General features: G+C 42.7%; 1 protein-coding gene across 2 annotated transcripts in view; it reads right to left on the bottom strand.

Moving 5' to 3' along the window:
- Positions 1-22,186, bottom strand: part of RDH10 (retinol dehydrogenase 10) — a 40,824-nt gene that overhangs the window by 5,463 nt on the left and 13,175 nt on the right. For both annotated transcript variants that reach the window (XM_034763118.1, XM_034763117.1), the window contains exon 3: positions 2,779-2,877. In XM_034763118.1, the coding sequence (XP_034619009.1) occupies positions 2,779-2,877 (99 nt within the window). The remainder of the gene's footprint in view (positions 1-2,778; positions 2,878-22,186) is intronic.

Here is a 22,186-nt window from a genome sequence, read left to right as displayed (position 1 = left end):
CCTTCTGAACGCTGCAAGCCAGCTGATTGCCGCGGGTAGGAGGCAGGGGGGAGGAGCAAGGATGCAGTGTGTGGAGTAAAGGGGGAAGGGGCGAAGAAGAGGTGGGTTAAGGGTGGGGGCTTGGGGGAAGGGGTGGCATGGGCAGGCCAAGGATTGAGCCCCCCCGCCCCTGGTGCTTGCAGAGTAGGGGAAGCTGCCACTGCTGCTGTGCAATGTGCTTCTCCTAGCCTACAGCACCTTCAGACTCCTTGTCTGCCTCATTGTCGCCAGTGGGTTGTGCCTGTGTGGGGTAAAGTGGGGGCACCTCCCAACTATAGTATTGTACTGTATGGGGGGGGGGGGGGAAATAAATAAATAAAAAAAAAATTTTTCCCTGGAACCTAACCCCCGCATTTACATTCATTCTTATGGGGAAATTGGATTCGCTTAACATCGTTTCACTTAAAGTCGCATTTTTCAGGAACATAACTACAGTGTTAAGTGAGAAATACTGTATTTTTAACCCTGGATTTAAACACACCACACTTAAGTTGCTATGGAGCCTTGGGCAAGTTACTTAAGTTTTGCATCAGTTTCTCAACTGTAAAATGGATATAGCTTTCCCATCTCAGAGGTGTTGTGTGGATTGAAGTCCAAGAGTTACCTAGTACACAGCTGCAATTCTAAAATTTCTATTAGGATCATCCAGTAGAGAGATACTTGAGAGCTGATCAGTTCAAACAAGCATACTCTCTAGGCCATATGGGTCCACTGGAAACACTAAGACGGGGTCCTATAATCTACAAAGTCTTGAGAGCGATGCTAATTTAAGTTTTATTCAGTGGTGCAAGTAGAAATCATTTCTTACTGGTACGCTGCACTCATGGGAAGGACACGTGACTTCCCCGTGACTCCTCCCTGCCCCTGTGCGCTCCCCGTCCCCTCCCCATGATCCACCTCCACCCCACGTTACCTTGGGGGGGGGGAGGGGAAGGGGGAATTTCTGTCCTCCTCCCACTGCGCCAGAGACTTCTGCAGTACAGACCCCCAGGCAGGAGGGCTCAGGAGACGCAGCTGCGTGGAAAGCTGGGGGCGGGCTCCTCCTGTGTCTTTCCGGTACTCTGTATCAGCTATAAATATCTTACTGGTACAGCATATCGGACCGTACCACCGTACTTGCACCACTGGTTTTATTTCTATTCAGGGACTTCTACAATTCACAGGTATTAACCGGGCCAGCCCTAGAAAAGCTTGTACAACACTCGAGTGTTGCCAGTGTTTTGCCAGCAACATGGATGAATTTTCAGTGACTATAACTATTTGCAATGGATTGTAATGGCACAGGTGTAGCTCATGCTTGTGGCTTTCCAGTCCCTTGGCTCCCAACACAACTGCAGTACACCGAAGTCTTACTGCCTATTCTGATGCACCAACAAGTTATGCAAAAAGGCCAAGATTCAGAACTGACTAGTGGTTTTGGGTGCCCAATCGGACATACCTTAAAGGGGTCCAATTCCAGGTCGGCACTCAGCATTTTCTGAAATATTAGGTCCCTTTAAGATGTCTCAGAGTAGGCACCCAAAAAAGTCACTTGTCACTTCTGAAAATCTTGGCCTAAAAGCTTCAAGAGTAGCGTGAAGACACTTGCGCTTAACTCTCATCCACATTCGCAGGGTAGTGTTGTACCCAACAAGCATATATGTTGTGATAACACACAAACTAGTGGCCACCCAACTATGATGTTTTAGAACATTGCATTTGCTGATTGATAATGCACTACATTGACAGTGGTTGCTGCATACAGTCACTTTAAGGCTATGTCTACACTATCTGCCTGAATCGGCGAGTAGAAATCGATCTCTCGGGGATCAAATTATCATGTCTCATCGGGATGCGACATTCGATCCCTGAATCGGCGCTTGTACTCCACCAGGGCAGGTAGGAGTAAGTGCAGTCGACGGGGGAGCTGCGGAGGTCGATTTGCCGCCATCCTCACAGTGGGGTAAGTCGGTTCCGATACGTCAAATTCAGCAACGCTATTCACGTAGCTGAATTTGCGTATCTTAAATCGACCCCCGCGCCCCCCCCCCGTACCCCGTAGTGAGGACGTATCCTTAGGAAGGTACTCCGGAGATATGTGAAAATTGTGTATAGGCTCACAGTGAATAAGACTCCTGCTAGTTCTTTCAATTTGCTAGTTAAATAAAGCCCCCCACCTCCCCAAACTAAGACATTAAAGAATTGTTCTTGGTTTCTGAATGCATTTGGTAAAATTGAAGTGGGCAAAAATCAATGTAATATTTTCATTGGATGAAAGTTAGGTTTGGCAGAATTCAGTGTTTACTGTTTTGATAATTTCAATGGATAATATTGAGGTTTGCTTTAAAGCATTTTTTGTGAGTTTCATTGATTTAAATTTTCACAGTTGCAGGAAACTGGGTGGCAGCAGTCAGACAAATTATATAATGACAGTAGATGTTGAGCTTCAAAAAAGTTAAAGCTTTATAACTGTTAAAACAAATTGTCAACATCACATGTCAAAATACACAATGTAAATATCCTTTAAATACACTAATAATTTCTCAAGCAGCATTTTTCTTATTTTGCCTATTTGTAAATTTTGGTAAATATTGATGGAGATACCTTTTCATCGGTTTGTGTGTGTACAGTGAAATTGGCATTTACTGACAAAAATCTAATATTTCCAAACCTACTTATACTACATTGTTGACAACAGGAGAAGGCATTTATCATTTGTGATAAAGCAACATATAATCTTTACTACACAGTTAAACAAACCTCCACTCCTGCAGTACTGAACAGTCCCAGGGAACTTGCAACTGTCACAATGTGTCCATGATTCATCTCCAGCATCTTGGGAAGGAATGCTTTAGTGGTCTATAACATGAAAGAAAGAGTGCACACAAGTCTATTACTGTAAGAATAAAGCATTAGTCATTCTAAACCTCTATTCCAGTTCAGTATCAGATGCAAGATGATTACACACGATTTTGAACTTCTGAGTTTTTCCAAAATTAATGTCAACAGAAAAACTATACTACATTCTTCACATCAGACTAAGGGACATAGAGGATTATAGCCTGAGAAATCCTAAGGTTAAAAGATCAGTTCAACTCAGACATGTTTATTTTTCTACGAGAGACTAGTTACCCCGGAAAAAAAAAAAAAAAAAAACAGAGAGAGAGAGAGTTTGACCCTAAAATGGAAGTCAATTTTATAAAAAGGAAAGGAAAGTGTTTAATTACACCATAGCTGTGTTAAGATTAGTGAAAGTTACCAATTTAAGTTGCCTGTTGGCCAGGTGTTTTGTAAATTGGGAGGTTCTTGTGATTTTTATCTGATTTACTCATTATCTTCTTGAGCATTTTACAAGAGCAGAAAACCTTGCCTCCAGTATTTTGGTTATATTACCTTCCACATATAAGCTAAACTACCTATCTGTTAATCTCAACTACTCATCTCATGGTTATTGGCCAATATATTATATAATCTAATGATATATTATTAATTATAACAATGCTTATAGACATGTCTATGTTTTTATTGTAAGACTTAAGAGTTTCAAAATTCAGTAGTAAAACTTCACTTAAACTAGAAGCTTTGCATGTTTGATTTTTGCCCACTTCAATTTTACCAAAGGTTATTGCACTTATGCTAGTCAATCTTAGAACATTAAGAGATCTGATTTAACATGATAAGTCAAGGGATTCAGACTCTGGTTTGAATCTCCTATTATGCCCAAAAGCTAATGTAAACCCTGTACATGCTAAAAGACTTAACTACCCAATAACTACATTGCAAGTAGTCACACATTTCTAATCTGAAAAGAAAGAACCACCAAAATGTAAAGTCTCACTGATAAAGCAATTTAATTGCTTGGGATTAAATAGCAAGATGTCCAACAGCAGTTACAAAAACACCCAAAACAGACTACTGATACAATATTTTAATAAAATTGCTCTTACAGTCATGATTTACATTAGGTTCTAACACAATAGCCATGATCAAAGTGTTCTTAAACTACAGCAACCTCAGGTAGTTATAAGAACAGAAGAAGTTACTACTTTTAGAAGCACATTTCTGGTTAATAACCAGGTCCAATGAAAATCATACCAACAATTCTTGATCTCAACATCAACTACCTCTAGCAGGGCCATTACTTTAATCAAGTCAATACCACTGAAGACTGTTTCAAAATTGCTTTAGTCTTCCCCAAAAACAAAACTTCCAGCATAAAACTTAGATCCAGGCTCAAAGCACATAAGAGCCCCAGTAAGTATTTGCTACTTAATTGATGTCAGCTGCATACTTTATTTAAGTGTAAAGCTACAGCTGGATCCATCTAATTCCATTCTTACGCTGTCTGCATTTTCTAATCAGATGTCAGGACAGTTTTGCTTCAACAATTTTCACATGTTCTTGTACTACATTTTTGCCTGCAGGTGTTAAATGACTAATCCAAACCCAACTCCACACAAAAGAACGTTTTCAGTGGACAGCTGGCAAGTGATAGAAGATTACACAGCCCCAACTCTTGCCTCTTCTGTTGATTCCTATACATCTTTTAGGTTCTGTTTCAGCCATATAATTAATTCCCGCCCCCCCCAGAAAGTCTGAAGTGAGCTCCCTCTTGTTTATTCCTCCCGTCATGGCAGGCCACGGTAAACTTCTTACGGAGTTTGAAACAAGAGTTCAGTTCACTTGCCAGACTAATCTGTGCCAGGCACACAGAGTTCCAACTTCTCTTCCCGTGCTGCATGGCAACAGAACCACTTGTTCTAGGGCAGCCTGGTCTGAAGTGTAACAGGCTTCACCCTGAGGGTAGAGTTGTTTCAGTGTGGGTTCCAGCCTCTGACACTATTAAGTTATCAGAAGAGGTGTCCTATAAATCATTCTCTTACAGTGCTGACGTGGATGGGAATTGGGAGAAACACACCAGAGATTTGAAACCATCTATATTGTATCAACTGACTAGAGGCCCATTACAATGGGCTGAAAGCAGCCATAGCTACACGTTGCTCTTGCTTCCTCCACAAAGCTCTATTTGTGTGTATCAATCCTAAGCTGAAACTTTTCAGCTCAAGGAAGGCCCAAGATTACAATAAAAATAGAGACACAAAGTGGGTGAGGTAATATCTTCCATGGGACCAACTTCTGCTACAACTGCACTGCATACAATAAAACAGATGCAATTTTTAATAATTTTAATTTTTAATATATGGAGATATCCTATCTCCTAGAACTGGAAGGGACATTGAAAGGTCATCGAGTCCAGCCCCCTGCCTTCACTAGCAGGACCAAATACTGATTTTGCCCCAGATCCCTAAGTGGCCCTCAAGGACCCACAACCCCGGGTTTAGCAGGCCAATGCTCAAACCACTGAGCTATCCCTGCCCCCCACCCCCCCTACAAAGGAGAAAGGACCATAAGCTGTCTAAAATCCTACCTGCCACATGGGGTCACAACAGTGGTACCCCTACCTCACCCAGCAATACCGTCAATGTATCCTGCCACACACTCAACCCGGCAGAAGAGTCTGTCCTATCTCGGGGACCCCACCACCCCCACAAACATGATCCAGTTCTGCGGTGATCTGGAAGCCTACTTTCACCGTCCCCGACTCAAAGAATACTTTCAAGATAACACTGAACAGTGCACTGATACACAGATTACGCCCCCCCCCCAACAGCACAGGAAGAAGAACTCCAAATGGACTCCTCCTGAGGGTCGAAATGACAGTCTGGACCTATACATAGAATGCTTCCGCCAACGTGCACAGGCAGAAATTCTGGAAAAACACATCGCTTGCCTCATAACCTAAGTCATGCAGAATGCAATGCCATCCACAGCCTCAGAAACAACCCTGACATTATAATCAAAGAGGTTGATAAAGGAGGTGCTGTTGTCATCATGAACAGATCTGACTACCAAAAGGAGGCTGCCAATAACAAATTCTACAGGCTACTTGCCTTAGATCCCACTGAGGAATTTACTAAGAAATTGCACCATCTATTCAGGACACTCCCTACACTAACACAGGAACAAAACAACATACCCTTAGAGCCCCGACCGGGGTTATTCGATCTACTACCCAAGATCCACAAACCTGGAAATCCTGGACGCCTCATCATCTCTGAAATTGGCACTCTCATTGAAAGACTGTCCGGATATGTTGACTCTCTACACAGCCCCTACACCACCAGATTCCCAGCTATCTCCGTGACACCACTGATTTCCTGAGAAAACTACAATACATTGGTGATCTTCCAGAAAACACCATCTTAGCCACCATGGATGTGGAGGCTCTCTACACAAATATCCCACACACAGATGGAATACAAGCTGTCAGGAACAGTATCCCTGATGATGCCACAGCATAACTGGTTGCTGAGCTCTGTGACTTTATCCTCACTCACAATCATTTCAAATTTGGTGACAATATATACCTCCAGACCAGTGGTACCGCTATGGGCACCCGCATGGCCCCACAATATGCCAACATATTTATGGCTGATCTGGAACAACGCTTCCTCAGCTCTCGTCCATTCGCGCCCCTTCTCTACCTAAGCTACACTGATGACATCATCATCTGGATCCCTGGGAAGGAGACTCTGGAAGAATTCCACCACGATTTCAATAGCTTCCACCCCACCATCAACCTCAGCTTGGACCAATCTACATGAGAGGTCCACTTCCTAGACACCACGGTGCAAATAAGTGACAGTCACATTAACACCACCCTATATCGAAAACCCACTGACTGCTATGCCTACCTTCATGCCTCCAGGTTCCATCCTGGACACACCACACAATCCATCGTCTACAGCCAAGTGCTGAGGTACAACCGCATTTGCTCCAACCCCTCAGACAGAGACCAACACCTACAAGATCCTCACCAAGCATTCTCAAAACTACGATACCCACACAAGGAAATAAGGAAAAATCAACAGAGCCAGATGTATACCCAGAAGCCTCCTGCTGCAAGACAAGCCCAAGAAAGAAGCCAATGGAACTCCACTGGCCATCACCTACAGTCCTCAGCTAAAACCTTTCCAACGCATCATCAGTGATCTACAACCTCCCTGGACACACAAAAGCAGATGTAAAGGTAGCCATCCTGCAGCAAAAAAACTTCAGGACCAGACTTCAAAGAGAAACTGCGGAACTTCAGTTCATTTGCAAATTTGACACCATCAGCTCAGGATTAAACAAAGACTGTGAATGGCCAGCCAACTACAAAAGGAGTTTCTCCTCCCTTGGGCCTTGGCTACACTGGCAATTCACAGCGCTGCACTTGTTGCGCTCAGGGGTGTGAAAAAACATCCCCTCTGAGCACAGCGAGTGCAGCGCTGTAAAGCGCCAGTGTAATCAGCGCCTGCAGCACTGCACGCTTGCTCGCAGCGCTGCAAGCTATTCCCCTCGGAGAGGTGGAGTACTTGCAGCGCTGCGAGAGCTCTCGCAGTGCTGGCAGCGTGACTACACTCGCGCTTCACAGCGCTGCCGTGGCAGCGCTGTGAATCCGCAAGTGTAGCCAAGGCCTTGGTGTTCACACCTCAACTGCTATAAGAGGGCCTCATCCTCCCTGATTGAGCTAACCTCGTTATCTCTAGACTGATTCTTGCCTGCATATTTATACCTGCCTCTGGTAATTTCCACTATGAGTCTGACAAAGTGGGTATTCACCCACGAAAGCTTATGCTCCAATACGTCTGTTAGTCTATAAGGTGCCACAGGACTCTTTGTTGCTTTTTACAGATCCAGACTAACACGGCTACCTCTCTGATACTAGAATCAGTGTGTTTGTCACAGGATAGGCTCTTACAGGCCTACCCATTGGTCCTTCCAGCCTCTCCTCTCTACAGGGGGGGAAAAAATAAAAATAAAAAAATCGCCAAATGAAGTTATTCCCTCCTGGGCTATGAATAGTCCCCAAATAAGAAAGACCTGACTGGCCCAATCTACATCTGTGATCAGTGCAGCCTCCTCCATGCTCTGGTCCTCAGTTTCCTATTGGTTATCTAAGGCAGGTAGGCCTGGTTTCAAGCTGAGCTACAGTTGCCTTAACCTCACCGATCCTTAGTCTTTTCCTGCCTAGTCCCTGAGTCCTAAATGCAGCATAAGGGACTGAGCGTTATGTGCCTCTTGGGTGGCCCTGCTGCCTGAAGTTGGGAGACGTAGATGGACAGTATAGCCCACACCAGTCTTCAAAAGTGGTACATGCGAGCTCGCCACAAAATATTAAGCTACAGGAGACTCGCAGTACAGCCAACCTAAAGCATTCAAGTCATGAGTCAAGCAAAAAAAACTCATGAGATTATTAAAATCACATGACTTGAGCCAAACAGATCTCAGGCTTAATTGCATTCTGCTTTTCTGAGCTTCCCCGCCCCTACTTTTTCCCTTTGCAGCCAGGATGGGTAGAAATGTAGCTTTAAAAAATAAATACCATTCTTTTATATTCATGTGACTCAGAGCTGGTGCTCTTAATAAAAACCACACCAAATATGAGACTTGCCAACACTAAATATGAATCCACTGATGATCACAAAACAGTGGGTGGAATGAAGTTAAGCATGATATGGTGGGTCAGAGCAGGTATGCTGCGATAGTGATTATGAAAAATAAACTTTAGTTAAGATTTCTGTCAGTCAGTCTATTTGTTCTAAACTACCATGTTTATACAGTGAGTTAGAAGGAATCTAAGACAACTTTCTAGATTGTAGAATAGTTCACCAAGGAAGCTAATGAAAGACCCACTTGAAATGCAATGGATGATGAACAACCCAGATGATTGACTAAACAACTCTTTTCCCAACTCTAATTTTTATGGATTCTTTAAATCAATTCCTTGCACTCCAAGCAGCTTCCTCATAGCTTCTGAATGCAACACTGAAAGAGCGTGAACGATCCCTACAAGCTAAAATCAATGCCGTTTCCTGTGCACACAGCTTTAATGACTTATTAGACAAATGTGTGAAACTGAACAAGCATTTACATGTCATTTCATAGCTTTAGTAATCTGTTCTCAATCTTTTGGTTTACGGCAAATTAACTTCTAACAGTCTAGCACTTCTTCCCTCCCCTTCCCCAAATTCTTCAGTTCCATTCTTGGTGCTCTTAATGAAACAAAACTCAAAAGATTGTGCAACACAAAGAGCAGTGCAGCTGTAGTGTCAAAACAAATTAGTTTAACGTACAACAAATCAGAATATGAAGAAATACCATGTTTGGGAAAGTCTGATTTTTTAATTAAGTTTTGGATTAATTATGTTTTAAAGTAGTAAGTTAAGCATCACAAAATGTTAGCTGTATGCAAGTTCAGGACAATGGATGCAAAGTGCAAAGGGTTTATGAAAGTGGGAAGAGGTCAATGCCACACCATGTACACAAAATTGTCTTGATTTCATCAAAAAGGAGCAAGAAAGCCTGTACCAGCTCAGCAAATATAAATTTAGGAAAGGGGCTTTACAATACAGTGGAAGTTTTCATAACTTCTGACTCTTCTTTCAAGTGCCTAACAGCCCCTTTGCACCATTCTGGCAGCACAAAGGAGCTGGTTAAACTGGCTTTACAGCTATGCAGGAATTCCCCCTGTGTTGTGGAATCTGAGTGACACAATAGTTCCATACTACTACCACCCTCCTTACAGCCCCCTCATATAAGGGGAATGGTTAGAGGAAAGGAGCATGATTATGCTTTTTACTCTAGGGTCTTGTCTACACAGGGAAGTTTACCAGCATTACTATAGCTGTGTAATCATATTGCTATAGTTCTCTCAGTATAGTAATGTCAGTAAATTTACCCATGTGGACAAGCCCTACCTATTCTCAGCTGTCAGAATAGCCCATTGGACAGCAGTGTAAATTAAAGTAGACACTGAGTGACTCCATCTTCAGCTGGAGCCCTTTCCTTTGATTCAAAGTCCTGTGTTAAGCACAGCTCAGCCAGAGAATTGAAAGTAGTCTAATAAGACAGGTCTGATTTAGAAATTTCCACCAAGCCTGCAGCCATAGGGAAACTCACCTCAGTAAGGACCAGATGATATGTTAGCTACTCATGTTCAAATGCCACATGGTGCAGCGTAAAAGCTGCTTCTTGTAGACTGAACTCTGGAATGAGTAACCAAAGATCCTGGAGGAATGGGGCACATCAGAGGTTTTAGCCTCCTCAGGCAGAACAGGAAACCATCACCTTAACTCCCTTTACAAACAACCTTCTCTAGACATACTTCCTGTGCATAACCATTCAACAGAACTACTACATGCCCCAACTCCCCGCACAGCTGTCCATGGAGGGTGGAGAGAGACAATGCATCTTTAGCCTAGCAGCTGTAGTACCCAATTGATGAGGCACAGCCTGCAGAGGCAGATTCTCTTGAACCAGCTCTGTATTACACGTTCGATTATGGAATAAAGGGACTATGTGAAAAAGACAAGAATCAGTGGGCTTGTCACTGGAAACATGGAAATGTTTTCAACTATGATGTTACAGCATGATTTGTTCAAAAAAAAAGACAGCTTCTTTAGATATATTTTGTAATTTCAATCTAACTTCGTTTACTGGAGTACAATTTCAGAGCCATCCCAACAACAGTTGAGAACACACAGGAAGTTATCTGTAGAACCCTATTATAGTTATTTATTCATAGCAAGCAAACTATCTCTCAAAACTGCAGCTTGACTGAAATACATTGATAGAAGTCAAGGCTTTATTTATTTATTTATTTATTTTTTAATCTTTTTACCTAACAGATTCCAATCCAAACTGACCAAATGAAAGTTTAATGTATGGAGAGCTATGAAAAACATAGTAACATTTTCAAATAACTGATCAACACATCTTTTTGAATATGCAGAAGATAATATTTTTAATTAGTAGCAAGACATTTACAGAGGGGTTTAAATTTTAGGATACGAGTGGCAACTGTGCTAAAGCTGAGGTGTGTGCAGTAATAAGATCTGTGTGAGTTGGAGAGTGCACAACAGAGCAAGAGTTGGGGGGAGATAATGTGGCACCATCAGCAGTAAGCAGAGCTAGGAAAGTAGAACAGCAGGTCAGCCAATTGCACAGTAGTGTGAAAAGAAACCTGGTACATAGTGTTGAAACAGACAGTTTTAGAGTCTGTTCTCCACCCCCCCCCAAATCTTTATACCCACACCAACTTTTCTATCATGTAAGTTATTGTCTGAGACATTTCTCCACAGTCACAGCATGGGGATGCCAAGCTGGTACAAAGTTGCTGCAACCCTTGTCTAGCCAGAGAATAGCCTGTTGAGCCTGGTCCAGGATCTATGATCATGTGTGGACAAGGAGGCAGGTACAGCAATGGATTCCTGGATTTGCTTAGTGTGTTAGACTCTTTCCAACTGATGCTTCCATTTGGTAACAATGTAATTTTCAGCTCCCTGGCAGCACTGTGCGTGCATGATAGACCAGTGGCTTCATCCAAGACTCAATTTACAAGGAGTGCAGACACCTGCCTGGAACTGTTGATCAGAGAGACTTCACCACAAAAAAACGTATGTGACCATTTTAAGGGGTTGAGGAAATTAAACGGTTTCTCGGTTTATTCTATTGTGATGATCATCTTAGATTCTAAGCCTGATAAAAATCTTTTAATTCTGCACCACAATTTGGAATGGATAGGTTTTTTGATCTGAAATAGTTAATTTATACCGTTCTCTGATTTACATATAGATTGTTTCCGCTCTCAGGGATCTGGATGCATCAGAAGATTCATGTGATTTTTCCTCAAGCCAGACCTTTATGAAAATAGGTATCTATTTTAAAATATGAACGGAAGCTATTCTAGAAATCTCCCTCATTTGTGTCTGAAACAGGCCTTCTATTCACAACAGAAATGCTAGACTTTCCAATGCTTTATTTCAAAAGAAGTCCCTTAGTTATTTAGCTCCTAGCAGGCAGTACAACCTTCAATTTCTCACTAAAGCTTCATTTGCCCTTCACATAAAAAACCCACTGTTTAGAAACCATGGGGATTCGTTTAATATTGAACTGCAACAGTAGTTAATACTTAACATACATGCACAGTAATATTGTTACAGTTGCCTTGCAACCAGAAGCTCATGAAAGAGCAAGATGGACTTAAAAAAAGTCTATAATGATGACAAAACAAGCAAGCAAAACCACACTTCCCCCTCCCCACCCCCAATATTAAACATGCTTGCTGATGAGGTGAAAATAGAGAAAGTTTGTCCAGGCTCAGAAGCTGGAGGTAACAAAGTAAAGGTCAGTAGATGGAAAACAAAAGAATTTGCGGTAGCATAGAAAATATTGGTCTTAAACTATGCTTTTATTTATAATTTAAGACAAAATATATTAATCGTTTCCCTCCAACTCTGCATGAAATTTTGTTTTTAAGTTACTTGTTTTAACATTTACAGTTCTAAGAAGTTAACCTAGTGTATGTGAAATAATGGTTAACATTTCTTTCCTTCTCACTGCCCCCCAAATGGATATATCAATATGGGTTACAGCATTTGCTCAGAACATGATTGACACTACTGAACTGAGATACAAGTGTCAAAGTTATGTGTCTCCCAGATTAAATTCATATGAAATAGATTTCTGACAAACTACTATTAAAAAAAAAATCTGCAGCATACCATCTATTGGTACTATCTTTAGTTATAAATAGGCCTAAATACACCACTCTTAAATACTAAAGATAGCTAATGTGATCATGTAATGATCAATTACAAAAATTCCTCTAGATTTTGAGATCTTTGAGTATAATTGATATTCATGACCATTTCTACTGCTGGAGTGTTTTTCTTGTGTTCAGTAAGCGAACATGCAATGTATCAGAAGCAAACTGAAACTGAATTAAGTAGTTTTCTTAATCAAAACTTAGTCCCACAAAGCTCTTTACAATGGGGAGACAGAGATAAGATAAGCAGTTCTATTCAAATCATAGATAACTGGTGGTATTAGTTTGCTACAAGCATTAGTCAATTTTCCATTCTTTACCTACTATAAGAGTAATTATGTCACGTCTATGACAGCTGCACACAGTCTGGCTAAATTAAATCTCTTCTTATATACTGTATTAGAAGGCTTACTTGAGGTGGGGTGGTTTTAGAGGAAAGGATGGAAAGTTAGAAGTGTTTAGACAGAGAAAAATGTAAGGATGTGTGTGTTATTGTGGGCTCATTCATGTAGTTACGTAGGTGACCTTACGTTATCTAAAGAGCTCAGTTTCTTGTGATCTTGTGTAACTCAAGGCATGTATGCGACACAGTGGAAAGCAGCTCTCTCTTTTTGGTAAAGTGCAGATAAATACTCAGACTGAAACTAATGGTTACTTGAATAAAATATGACTAGGCCATTTTCTGTTCCATACATGATTACATTTTTTCTACTTTGAGTGGAGACTATAATTGACTCCAGAAGTTTCTTTCCTTCCTGAGATTCTTTTCAGATGGAGGTGCGGGGGAGTATCATCTCACGTTTATGTGGGGTTAATGTATTCAGATTCCCATTTGTCTTAGATCACACTTTTCCACTTTTCCTTTATTCACTTTTATTTTCTTCCTCTCTAGAAGACAATTCCCCTGCGTTTACACACAAATACCACAGGAAAGCATAGTAGTGAATTTCCTCCTCTTAATAAAACCCAGTTTTCCCTCTAACATTTCACACACACAACTGAGAGAGACCATCACCTTCGGCCCTTTCTGGGGGTATGGAGAGACGACTGGGAGAACTAGTTGAGCGTCTCATTATATTATACTAGCAAGGGGAAAGTTACAACTTTTATCTTGCTGGCATGCAGCCTCCTCCATTTCTTTGCTCATAAGCTGGTACATCCCTGTTTCTCCTGACAAAAGAATGGCAAATGCATTTTTTATATAGATATATAAATATAAAAGGGGGGGGGGCTTTTTCTGGGTTCGGAGTGTGGGTGGACTGGCCAGGGATCTTTTACTAGCGATGGTCTTAATATTTCTGGGAGTGGTGACACTGGAAGATGACAATTCGCTGACAATTCTAGAATGAAGAAAGCACCTGTTCCAGGTAAACACCCATTCATCTATGCCCTGGAGATCCTTTGTCACCAGGTGACTGAGGTGAATATTAAAGCCTGCAGAGGTTTAATAAGCTACAAAAGAAGGCATGGGAAGTTAGCTCCGTCTAAAACCCTGGCAGATCATTTGGAGCCGCTCCTGCATGAAAAGTTCTCCTGCATCACTTGACTAAAACTCAGGCAAACATCAACAGCCTGCTGCACTAGGATGTAGCAACACAGAATAACCACAGACATGTCCTTCTAACTCCCCACTTTCCACCTCTGGCAGCTGGACTCACAGACCAGCTTTGGACTTCAGGAATTTGATTCTTTAACCTGCATTCAGATGCTCCAGTGAATACCATCCACTGCCAGCTTCTTGAATAGGTACTTGTGCATCTCCCTAAATTCTGGGTCTTACCAACCTCACAACAATGGCCCACTAGCCACTTGTTGTCAGCATTCAGCCAACTGGCAGCTTACTGGGAGAATAATTTCTTGGCATCTTTGTTCAATTGCTATGGAACCACAATAGTAATAATGTAGCAGGCCATGTGCTAGGTGTACATTATGTACACCAAGTTGGTGTACATACATTTTGTAGGATGACTTGTGGTGCAGAAGTAGCAAGTACGTAGAGGGGAAGAAAATAGAGGTCAGAAAATTATGACAAGACTCTGAAGGACTATTGGCACCAGTGTTGATTAGCCTGCATCGACGCTCCAAAAACAAAAAAAGGGGAAAATTACTTTCACAGATTAAAGCTGAATCTGGCCTCAGACCTATACCCCAATCCATGCCAGACAAATCAGATTTAAAATACCATCAATCCTGGGTTGAAGATTGTTGTGGCCACATGGGAGAGGGATTAGGGACAATATCCACATTACAGCGTAGGTAACTGTGCAGCGAAAACATACTCTTGGTCTACAGAGGGTCCTAGTAGCCTGCACTACCATGAAGTGAAGATTGCTAATGTGAGGACTTGGCTACACTGGTGCTGTACAGCGCTGCAACTTGCTGCACTCAGGGGTGTGAAAATGCCCCTCCCCCACCCCCGAGCGCAGCGAGTGCAGCGCTGTAAAGTGCCAGTGTAATCAGCGCCTGCAGCGCTGCAAGCTATTCCCCTTGGAGAGGTGGAGTACTTACAGCGCTGCGAGAGAGCACTCGCAGCACTGGCGGCGCGACTACGCTCGCGCTTCACAGCACTGCCGCGGCAGCGCTGTGAATCCCTAAGTGTAGCCAAGGCCTAACTCTAAAACTGTAAAGAGCAAACAATCAGATTACATTTGTCATTGCATTGCCCATTAACAGTCTGCAGTTTGGTATGCATATTCTAGTCAATGTATCAGCCTCCAGACTAGGCGTTACAGTTTACTGAAAAACATAATTTGTAGTTTAAAAAAGGGGATACCTCTGTTTACGTCTAGCACATTAGCTCAACTGCCAAGCGTATTAGCCAGTACAATTTCTTGCTATGATTGGATTTAAAAGAAGAATCATGGATTTAACTAGGACTCATTACATAAATTATTTGTATTTACTTGTTCTGTTTGGACACCCACAGGATTTCAAAGACACCCATTCATCCTCAGCATTACTGAATGAATAGTTTATAACTTGTGTGTTTCAATGTATTATCTAGCTAGTATTAGATTCAGATACATCTACACACTGCAACGGGTAGCATGCTTCCCGGTTCAAGTAGACAGACACTCTAGCTCTGTTCAAGCTAGCATGCTAAAGATAGCAATGTAGCCGGTAAGGGGAGGGGTAGCACGGGCAGCGCCTCATGCTAGCCACCCAAGTATGTACCCAGGGGTCTTGGATGGGTTTGTACTTGAGTATATTTCACAACTCAAGTAGATATGTACTAGCTCTCCTCCAGCTAGTGCGCTAAAAATAGCAGCATGGCCAGGGTAACATGTGAAGTGGCTCAGGCTAGGTGTCGGAGTACAAATCTACCCAGATACTCAAGCCGTGAAGCATGCTCCCAGCTGCAGTGTAGACATACCTTTAAAGCCATATTCCACTCATCATGCAGTTGTCAAATGAGTAGAAAGGGCTAAACGCATGTGGCCTAGATTACAGAGTTCTACCACAGTTGTAACAAAACAAGTACATGAAGATAAATCCTCTAACTGCCACAACAGCTATTACTACTACCACCACCATGTTTCACCTAGATACATTTGCCAGTGAGGAAGACAGAACATATATTGATTGAAGTGTCAAACTCAATTCTTGAAGGGTTTCCACAGGCTCAGTACTGTCCTGAGTTAATGGGTACTCTCCCTCTCTTTCATAAAAATTAGGTTCAAGTCCTGGCTGAAATCAAGTGACTAAATGCTTTTGCTAATTATCTATATTGTTTATAGATAATCTAGAGGCCAGGGCTTCAATTAGCAAAAGTACTCAAAAGCTGCACTGAAAAGTTGTGTGAGGAAGCTATTAGTCTCTCACCCTCATTAATACATGTTTGTAGCAAGTATCCAAACCAGTTTGGGGTGCAAAATATTTTTATTTATCTATCACCAAATACTGGAAAGTCTTGACAAAAATTAAGCAGTTTCCAATTACTATTATGACTCTTCAATTTACGTACTCCCTTAACTATTCTGAAAGGAATTTTATGTGGGTGTTTTATTCTGTTAGATAAGAGTGAGTTCAGAATGCTCTGTTCAGCAAATAAGAATGCAGACTAACTTTTAAATGCAGATTTTTTCCTAGACAGAACTTGCCATAAAGCAAGTCATCGTGTCAAACATTTGGCATAACTTTTTATTTTACTCTGCATGATATTCTGACAGCTTTGTTCTTCATTAAAAATGTGAAGGTTTTTTAAAAGAATTTATGGAAACTTATTCCTTAATATTAGAGTGAATGAAGCCTTTGAACTATGTGCTATGTAACAGATTATCTACTTCTTGAAGATGCACAATCTTTAGATTAAAAACTGCAGAGGTCGTCTAAGTTTTAGATACCTTAAAGCCATTTCTTCACTATGACTACTGTTTACCATGGTATTTGTATGCAAATAGGAACTTTTTAGTCAGCCTGCTCTTCCTGCTCAATGCATTCAGCAATACAAACACTGATTTGTGTTAAATGCCTTATTATAAAAAGAGCGATTTTACCATCTCCAAACATTCGACAGGAGGGATACGCCTATTGTCAGGAGAATGTTTATCTTTGTACATAAGCATTTAATCAGTAATAAAAAAGGAAATACAGGAGATTTTACAGTTGAGTGAAGGTTTAATAACAGTAACATGTGTTTGACTATGAAATAACTAAAGACTGTTGGTAGCTCCAACTTACTGTAGAGTAATCCTCAGTGAATTATAACTAACATTTTTATACATAAAGTTTACTGGAGATTTTAGAAAAAAAATGGATAATGCATTTTCAAAGATTAACTAACTGGCTGTACCAAGAGTATGGCCTTGGCTACACTCACGCTTCACAGCTCTGCAGGTACTCCACCTCCACAAGGGGATTAGCTTACAGCGCTGGGAGCACGGCTGCACGGTTTACGCTTTACAGCGCTGTAACTTGCTGCGCTCAGGGAGGTGTTTTTTCACACCCCTGAGCGAGAAAATTGCAGCGCTGTAAAGCACCAGTGTAGCCATAGCCTAACTTACACAATCAACTGTTCTTCAAGAGTTTTCTTTAGTGATTTACTCATAGACTCATAGACTTTAAGGTCAGAAGGGACCATTATGATCATCTGGTCTGACCCCCTGCATGCTGCAGGCCACAAAACCGTCCCTACCCCTTCCCTGGACTCTGCTGTTGAAGTCCCCAAATCCTGTGTTTTAGTGACTTCAATTGGCAGAGAACCCTCCTGCTAGCGATCCCTGCCCCATGCTGCGGAGGAAGGCGAAAAACCTCCAGGGCCTCAGCCAATCTACCCTAGAGGAAAATTCCTTCCCGACCCCAAATATGCATTTAAAGAAAGGGAAATGGACAATTCTATCTTTAGGCTGTCTGAGGACCAGCTAGGCTATGCTAGTGCCCCACATGCTACAACACAACTACTAACTGGTCTTCAATTTCTCAGCAGCATCACTGCAACCTAGTTCTACACACTTTTTTTTTGGGGGGGGGGGGGGGGGAAGAGAAGGGGGCAGCAGGAGAGCCACATCCACACATCATATGCCTTTCAACAGCAAGAGCTATAAGAGAGCCTGAGAACTTACAACTTCTATCAGCTTCAATAATAGCTCTGAGTACTTAGTACCTTTGGCAGGTCTGGACATCATTCGACACGATGTCTACGATTTTGCATTACTGGTCTCTTGCAACATCTTTAGCAGTTTTTTAAAATTTAAGATTATTGGGAAGTGGTGGCAGATTGCAATGGCTAGGAAGGGTTTAGGACTATTAAGCTCTTTAGATCATTTAGCCGCATTTAATAGGACTCTTGAGCATGTGGTTAACTTTAAGCATATTCTTAAAAAGGTAAGCACATGCTTCAGTGCTTTCCCAAGTCAGAGACATGGGCAGGATATTTGAGAAGTTGTCACAAAAATTTAAATAAACAGCAAATGGAAGGAAAAAACCCCAAATGCTCCTTCACAAACCAATTTAGGTGTAGAATTTAACAGCCAAACAAACTTGAATTTTCAAAGGATCGTGTTAAAATAGTCACCTTTCCACTACACATTTGTTCCTGTATTCTTGGAAATTTCCTCAGCCTATTATTGCCTTCCATTTCCAGTTGTGACAGTTCACTGGTGTTGAGTCTCAATCTGATTAACACTATGAACTACTGGTAAGGTGCCAATTCTCTCACTCACTGAAAAAGTGTAATTATTTACATGGGCAAAACATTCATGAAGGAGTTTGTTGCAATGTTGTGAGTTAAAAACCCATTCACTTGTTTGAAGAAAATATTAAACATTTTATCAATGTATGCATTTTCCCCAATTTCAGAAAGGCTTCAACAATCTAAGCATATTTACAAAGATCTACAATCTACACATATGTAACTACACTTTGAAAGACCTTATGCAGACTAAAGTGTTGAAGCTCAGAGGAAAAGCTTATGGTATCAAGTGCCAATTTAACTTCTGTTTATGTCAGCCATTATCTTCCATGGGAGATGGATTGAGACTCAAAAGCTTGGTTCTGCAATTAAGTAGCAAGCATTTTTTAGAAGTGGGAGGGAGGAGAGGAGATCAGTTATCTGGACAGGCTGCTGTAGGGAAAGGAGTACAAAATAGATAATCATACAAATAGAATGTGTTTTTGCACCACATTAGAGACAAAGGGCAAAGTTTATGTCTCAGTTACATCCATAGCTTGTTAGTGGTACAATAAGATGCAGAATTTGACTCATTGTACCCAATCTCTCCATTTTTAAAAAAAGGGGTAAGAGGACTAGTCAAAAGAAGTTTAATTAAACTCTTCAACACTACCCCCATCCCATACACACGAAAATCTTGCTATCCCTAAATTGCAAAGTCAAGATATGCAATATCAAAGGCTGTGTCTGGGATTATAGTCAAAGGACAACCATAATAGCTGCTTAAATTTGCATATTGAGCTTGGCATTAGAGCCTCAAGTATTCTAGAGGAAGTAAATGCAGAATTAGCCAAATTGCTTCTCAAAAGGCAGGACACATGCCATTTTACATGTAGTAGCCATATTATCAGCCTGAAGAATGCATTAGAGAAGAATGCTCACTTAGGAAGACTGTCTTTATTAAGTTATCTGGAAGAGAAAGTCGACATCATATTAATGAAATCTGCAAGCTATACCAATTTTAGAACTTGGAAGGACGTGATATAACCTGACTTAAGCAAAGCTTTTGATACGGTCTCCCACAGTATTCTTGCCAGCAAATTAAAAAAGTATGGATGGGATGAATGGACTATAAGGTGAATAGAAAGCTGGCTAGAGTGTCGGGCTCAACAGGGAGTGATCAATGGCTCGATGTCTAGCTGGCAGCCGGTATCAAGCGGAGTGCCCCAGGGATCCGGTTTTGTTCATCATCTTCATTAATGATCTGGATGATGGGATGGCTTGCACCCTCAGCAAGTTCGCCGATGACACTAGGCTGGTGAGAGAGGCAGATACACTGGAGGGTAGAGATAGGGTCCAGAGTGACTTAGACAAATTGGAGGATTGGGCTAAAAGAAATCTAATGAGGTTCAACAAGGACAAGTGCAGAGTCCTGCACTTAGCACAGAAGAATCCTATGCTCTGCTACAGGCTGGCGACTGACTGGCTAAGTGGCAGTTCTGCAGAAAAGGAGCTGGGGATTATAGTGGACGAGAAGCTGGATATGAGTCAGTGTGCCCTTGTTTCCAAGAAGGCTAATGGCATATTGGGCTGTATTAGTAGGAGCATTGCCAGTAGATCGAGGTAAGTGATTATTCCCCTCTATTCAGCACTGGTGAGGCCACATCTGGAGTACTGTGTTCAGTTTTGGGCCCCCCACTACAGAAAGGATGTGGACAAACTGGAGAGAGTCCAGCAGAGGGCAACAAAAATGATTAGTGGCCTGGGGCACATGACTTATGAAGAGAAGCTGGGGGAACTGGGGTTATTTAGTCTACAGAAGAGTGAGGGGGGATTTGATAGCAGCCTTCAACTACTTGAAGGGGGGTTCCAAAGAGGATGGTGCTCGGCTGTTCTCAGTGGTGGCAAATGACAGAACAAGGAGCAATGGTCTCAAGTTGCAGTGGGGCAGATTTAGGTTGGATATTAGGAAACACTATTTCACTAGGAGGGTGGTGAAGCACTGGAATGGGTTATCTAGGGAGGTGGTGGAATCTCCATCCTTAGAGGTTTAAGGCCTGGCTTGACAAAGCCCTGGCTGGGATGATTTAGTTGGGGCTGGTCCTGCTTTAAGCAGGGGGTTGGACTAGATGACCTCCTGAGGTCTCTTCCAACCCTAATCTTCTATGATTCTAAGGAGACATGGAGAGACTGGAGAAGAAAAAAAAAAATTGAGGCATGTGTCATTGATTCCCATGTAAAAGGACCTAGAAAGGTTAGAAATTTGCAAGTCACCACAAAGTGATTCACTTGAAAAATGCAAGTGAAGACAATGGAAGAAGGTTGTTCTAAACACAATATTGAACGGAATAGAGAAACCTGGAAAGCAATAATGCCCTAAGGACTCAAACTGGATTGTCCAAATCTGCAGGGCTAAAAATGCAAGTGATTGGGCAGGTGAATACAGCCTCCATGTCCCTTGAATTTGTTTAACAGAAGTAACTGGAGGAGCTGGAGAGACTGGATTATAAAAGAAAGAGCTACTACACCTCTACCCTGATATAACGCGACCCGATATAACACGGGTTTGCATACAATGCGGTAAAGCTCTGACATCCTGCTCTGAGCAGTGTGTTAAGATTGCCGGGCCTGGCCAGGGCGGAGGGGTTGGATAAGGGGGAGAAGGTCTCAGGGGCAGTTAGGGGCTCCCCCCCAGGGTCTAGGAGGCAGGAGCTGTATGGGGGGGCAATTTTGGGGGCCCCGCAGTCCCAGAAGGGCCCGGGAGATTAGCAGGGGGCTGGGAGCAGTCCGCTTCGCTTCCCTCGCCCTGGCCCCAGCTGTGTCGCTCAGGGGAGGGGGTTTGGAGGAAGGGATCCCCCCTGCTCTCACCGGCAGCGGAGCAGCCCAGCCCACTCCATTCCGCCACCTCCCAGCTGCAGTGCTCCGCTACCCGCCGCAGATATGTGCAGAACCTTTCCCCAACCCACCCCCAGTGACACGGCTGGGGCTGGAACCCTCCGTTTCCCGTTCCTGCCGCCGGTGAGCGTGGAGGGCGTCCTTTCCCCAACCTTCCCGCACTCACCGGCGGCGGGAAGCAGAGCGCCGTGGCTGGGAGGTGGCGGAGTGGAGTGGGCTGGGGCCGCGTTGCTCTGCTTCCCGCCGCCGGAGAGCACGGGGGGCATCCTTTCCCCAACCTCCCCACACTCACTGGCGGCGGGAAGCGGAGGGCCGCGGCTGGGAGGTGGCGGAGTGGAGTGGGCTGGGGCCACATTGCTCCGCTTCCCGCCGCTGCTGGTGAGTGCCTCTGGGGCGGGGGGCGCGGAGGGTGTGGATAGGGGTCAGAGCAGTCAGGGGGGTTGGGTAGGGGGTGGTCAGGGAACAAGGAACGGGGGGAGGGGCCAAAGCAAGTTTGATATAACGCGGTCTCA

This window comes from Trachemys scripta, chromosome 2 (genome assembly GCF_013100865.1).
Source record: "Trachemys scripta elegans isolate TJP31775 chromosome 2, CAS_Tse_1.0, whole genome shotgun sequence".
NCBI classification, from domain to species: domain Eukaryota; kingdom Metazoa; phylum Chordata; order Testudines; family Emydidae; genus Trachemys; species Trachemys scripta.
The sequence above is the reverse complement of the archived record's forward strand: the minus strand, read 5'-3'. Positions and strand labels throughout refer to the sequence as shown.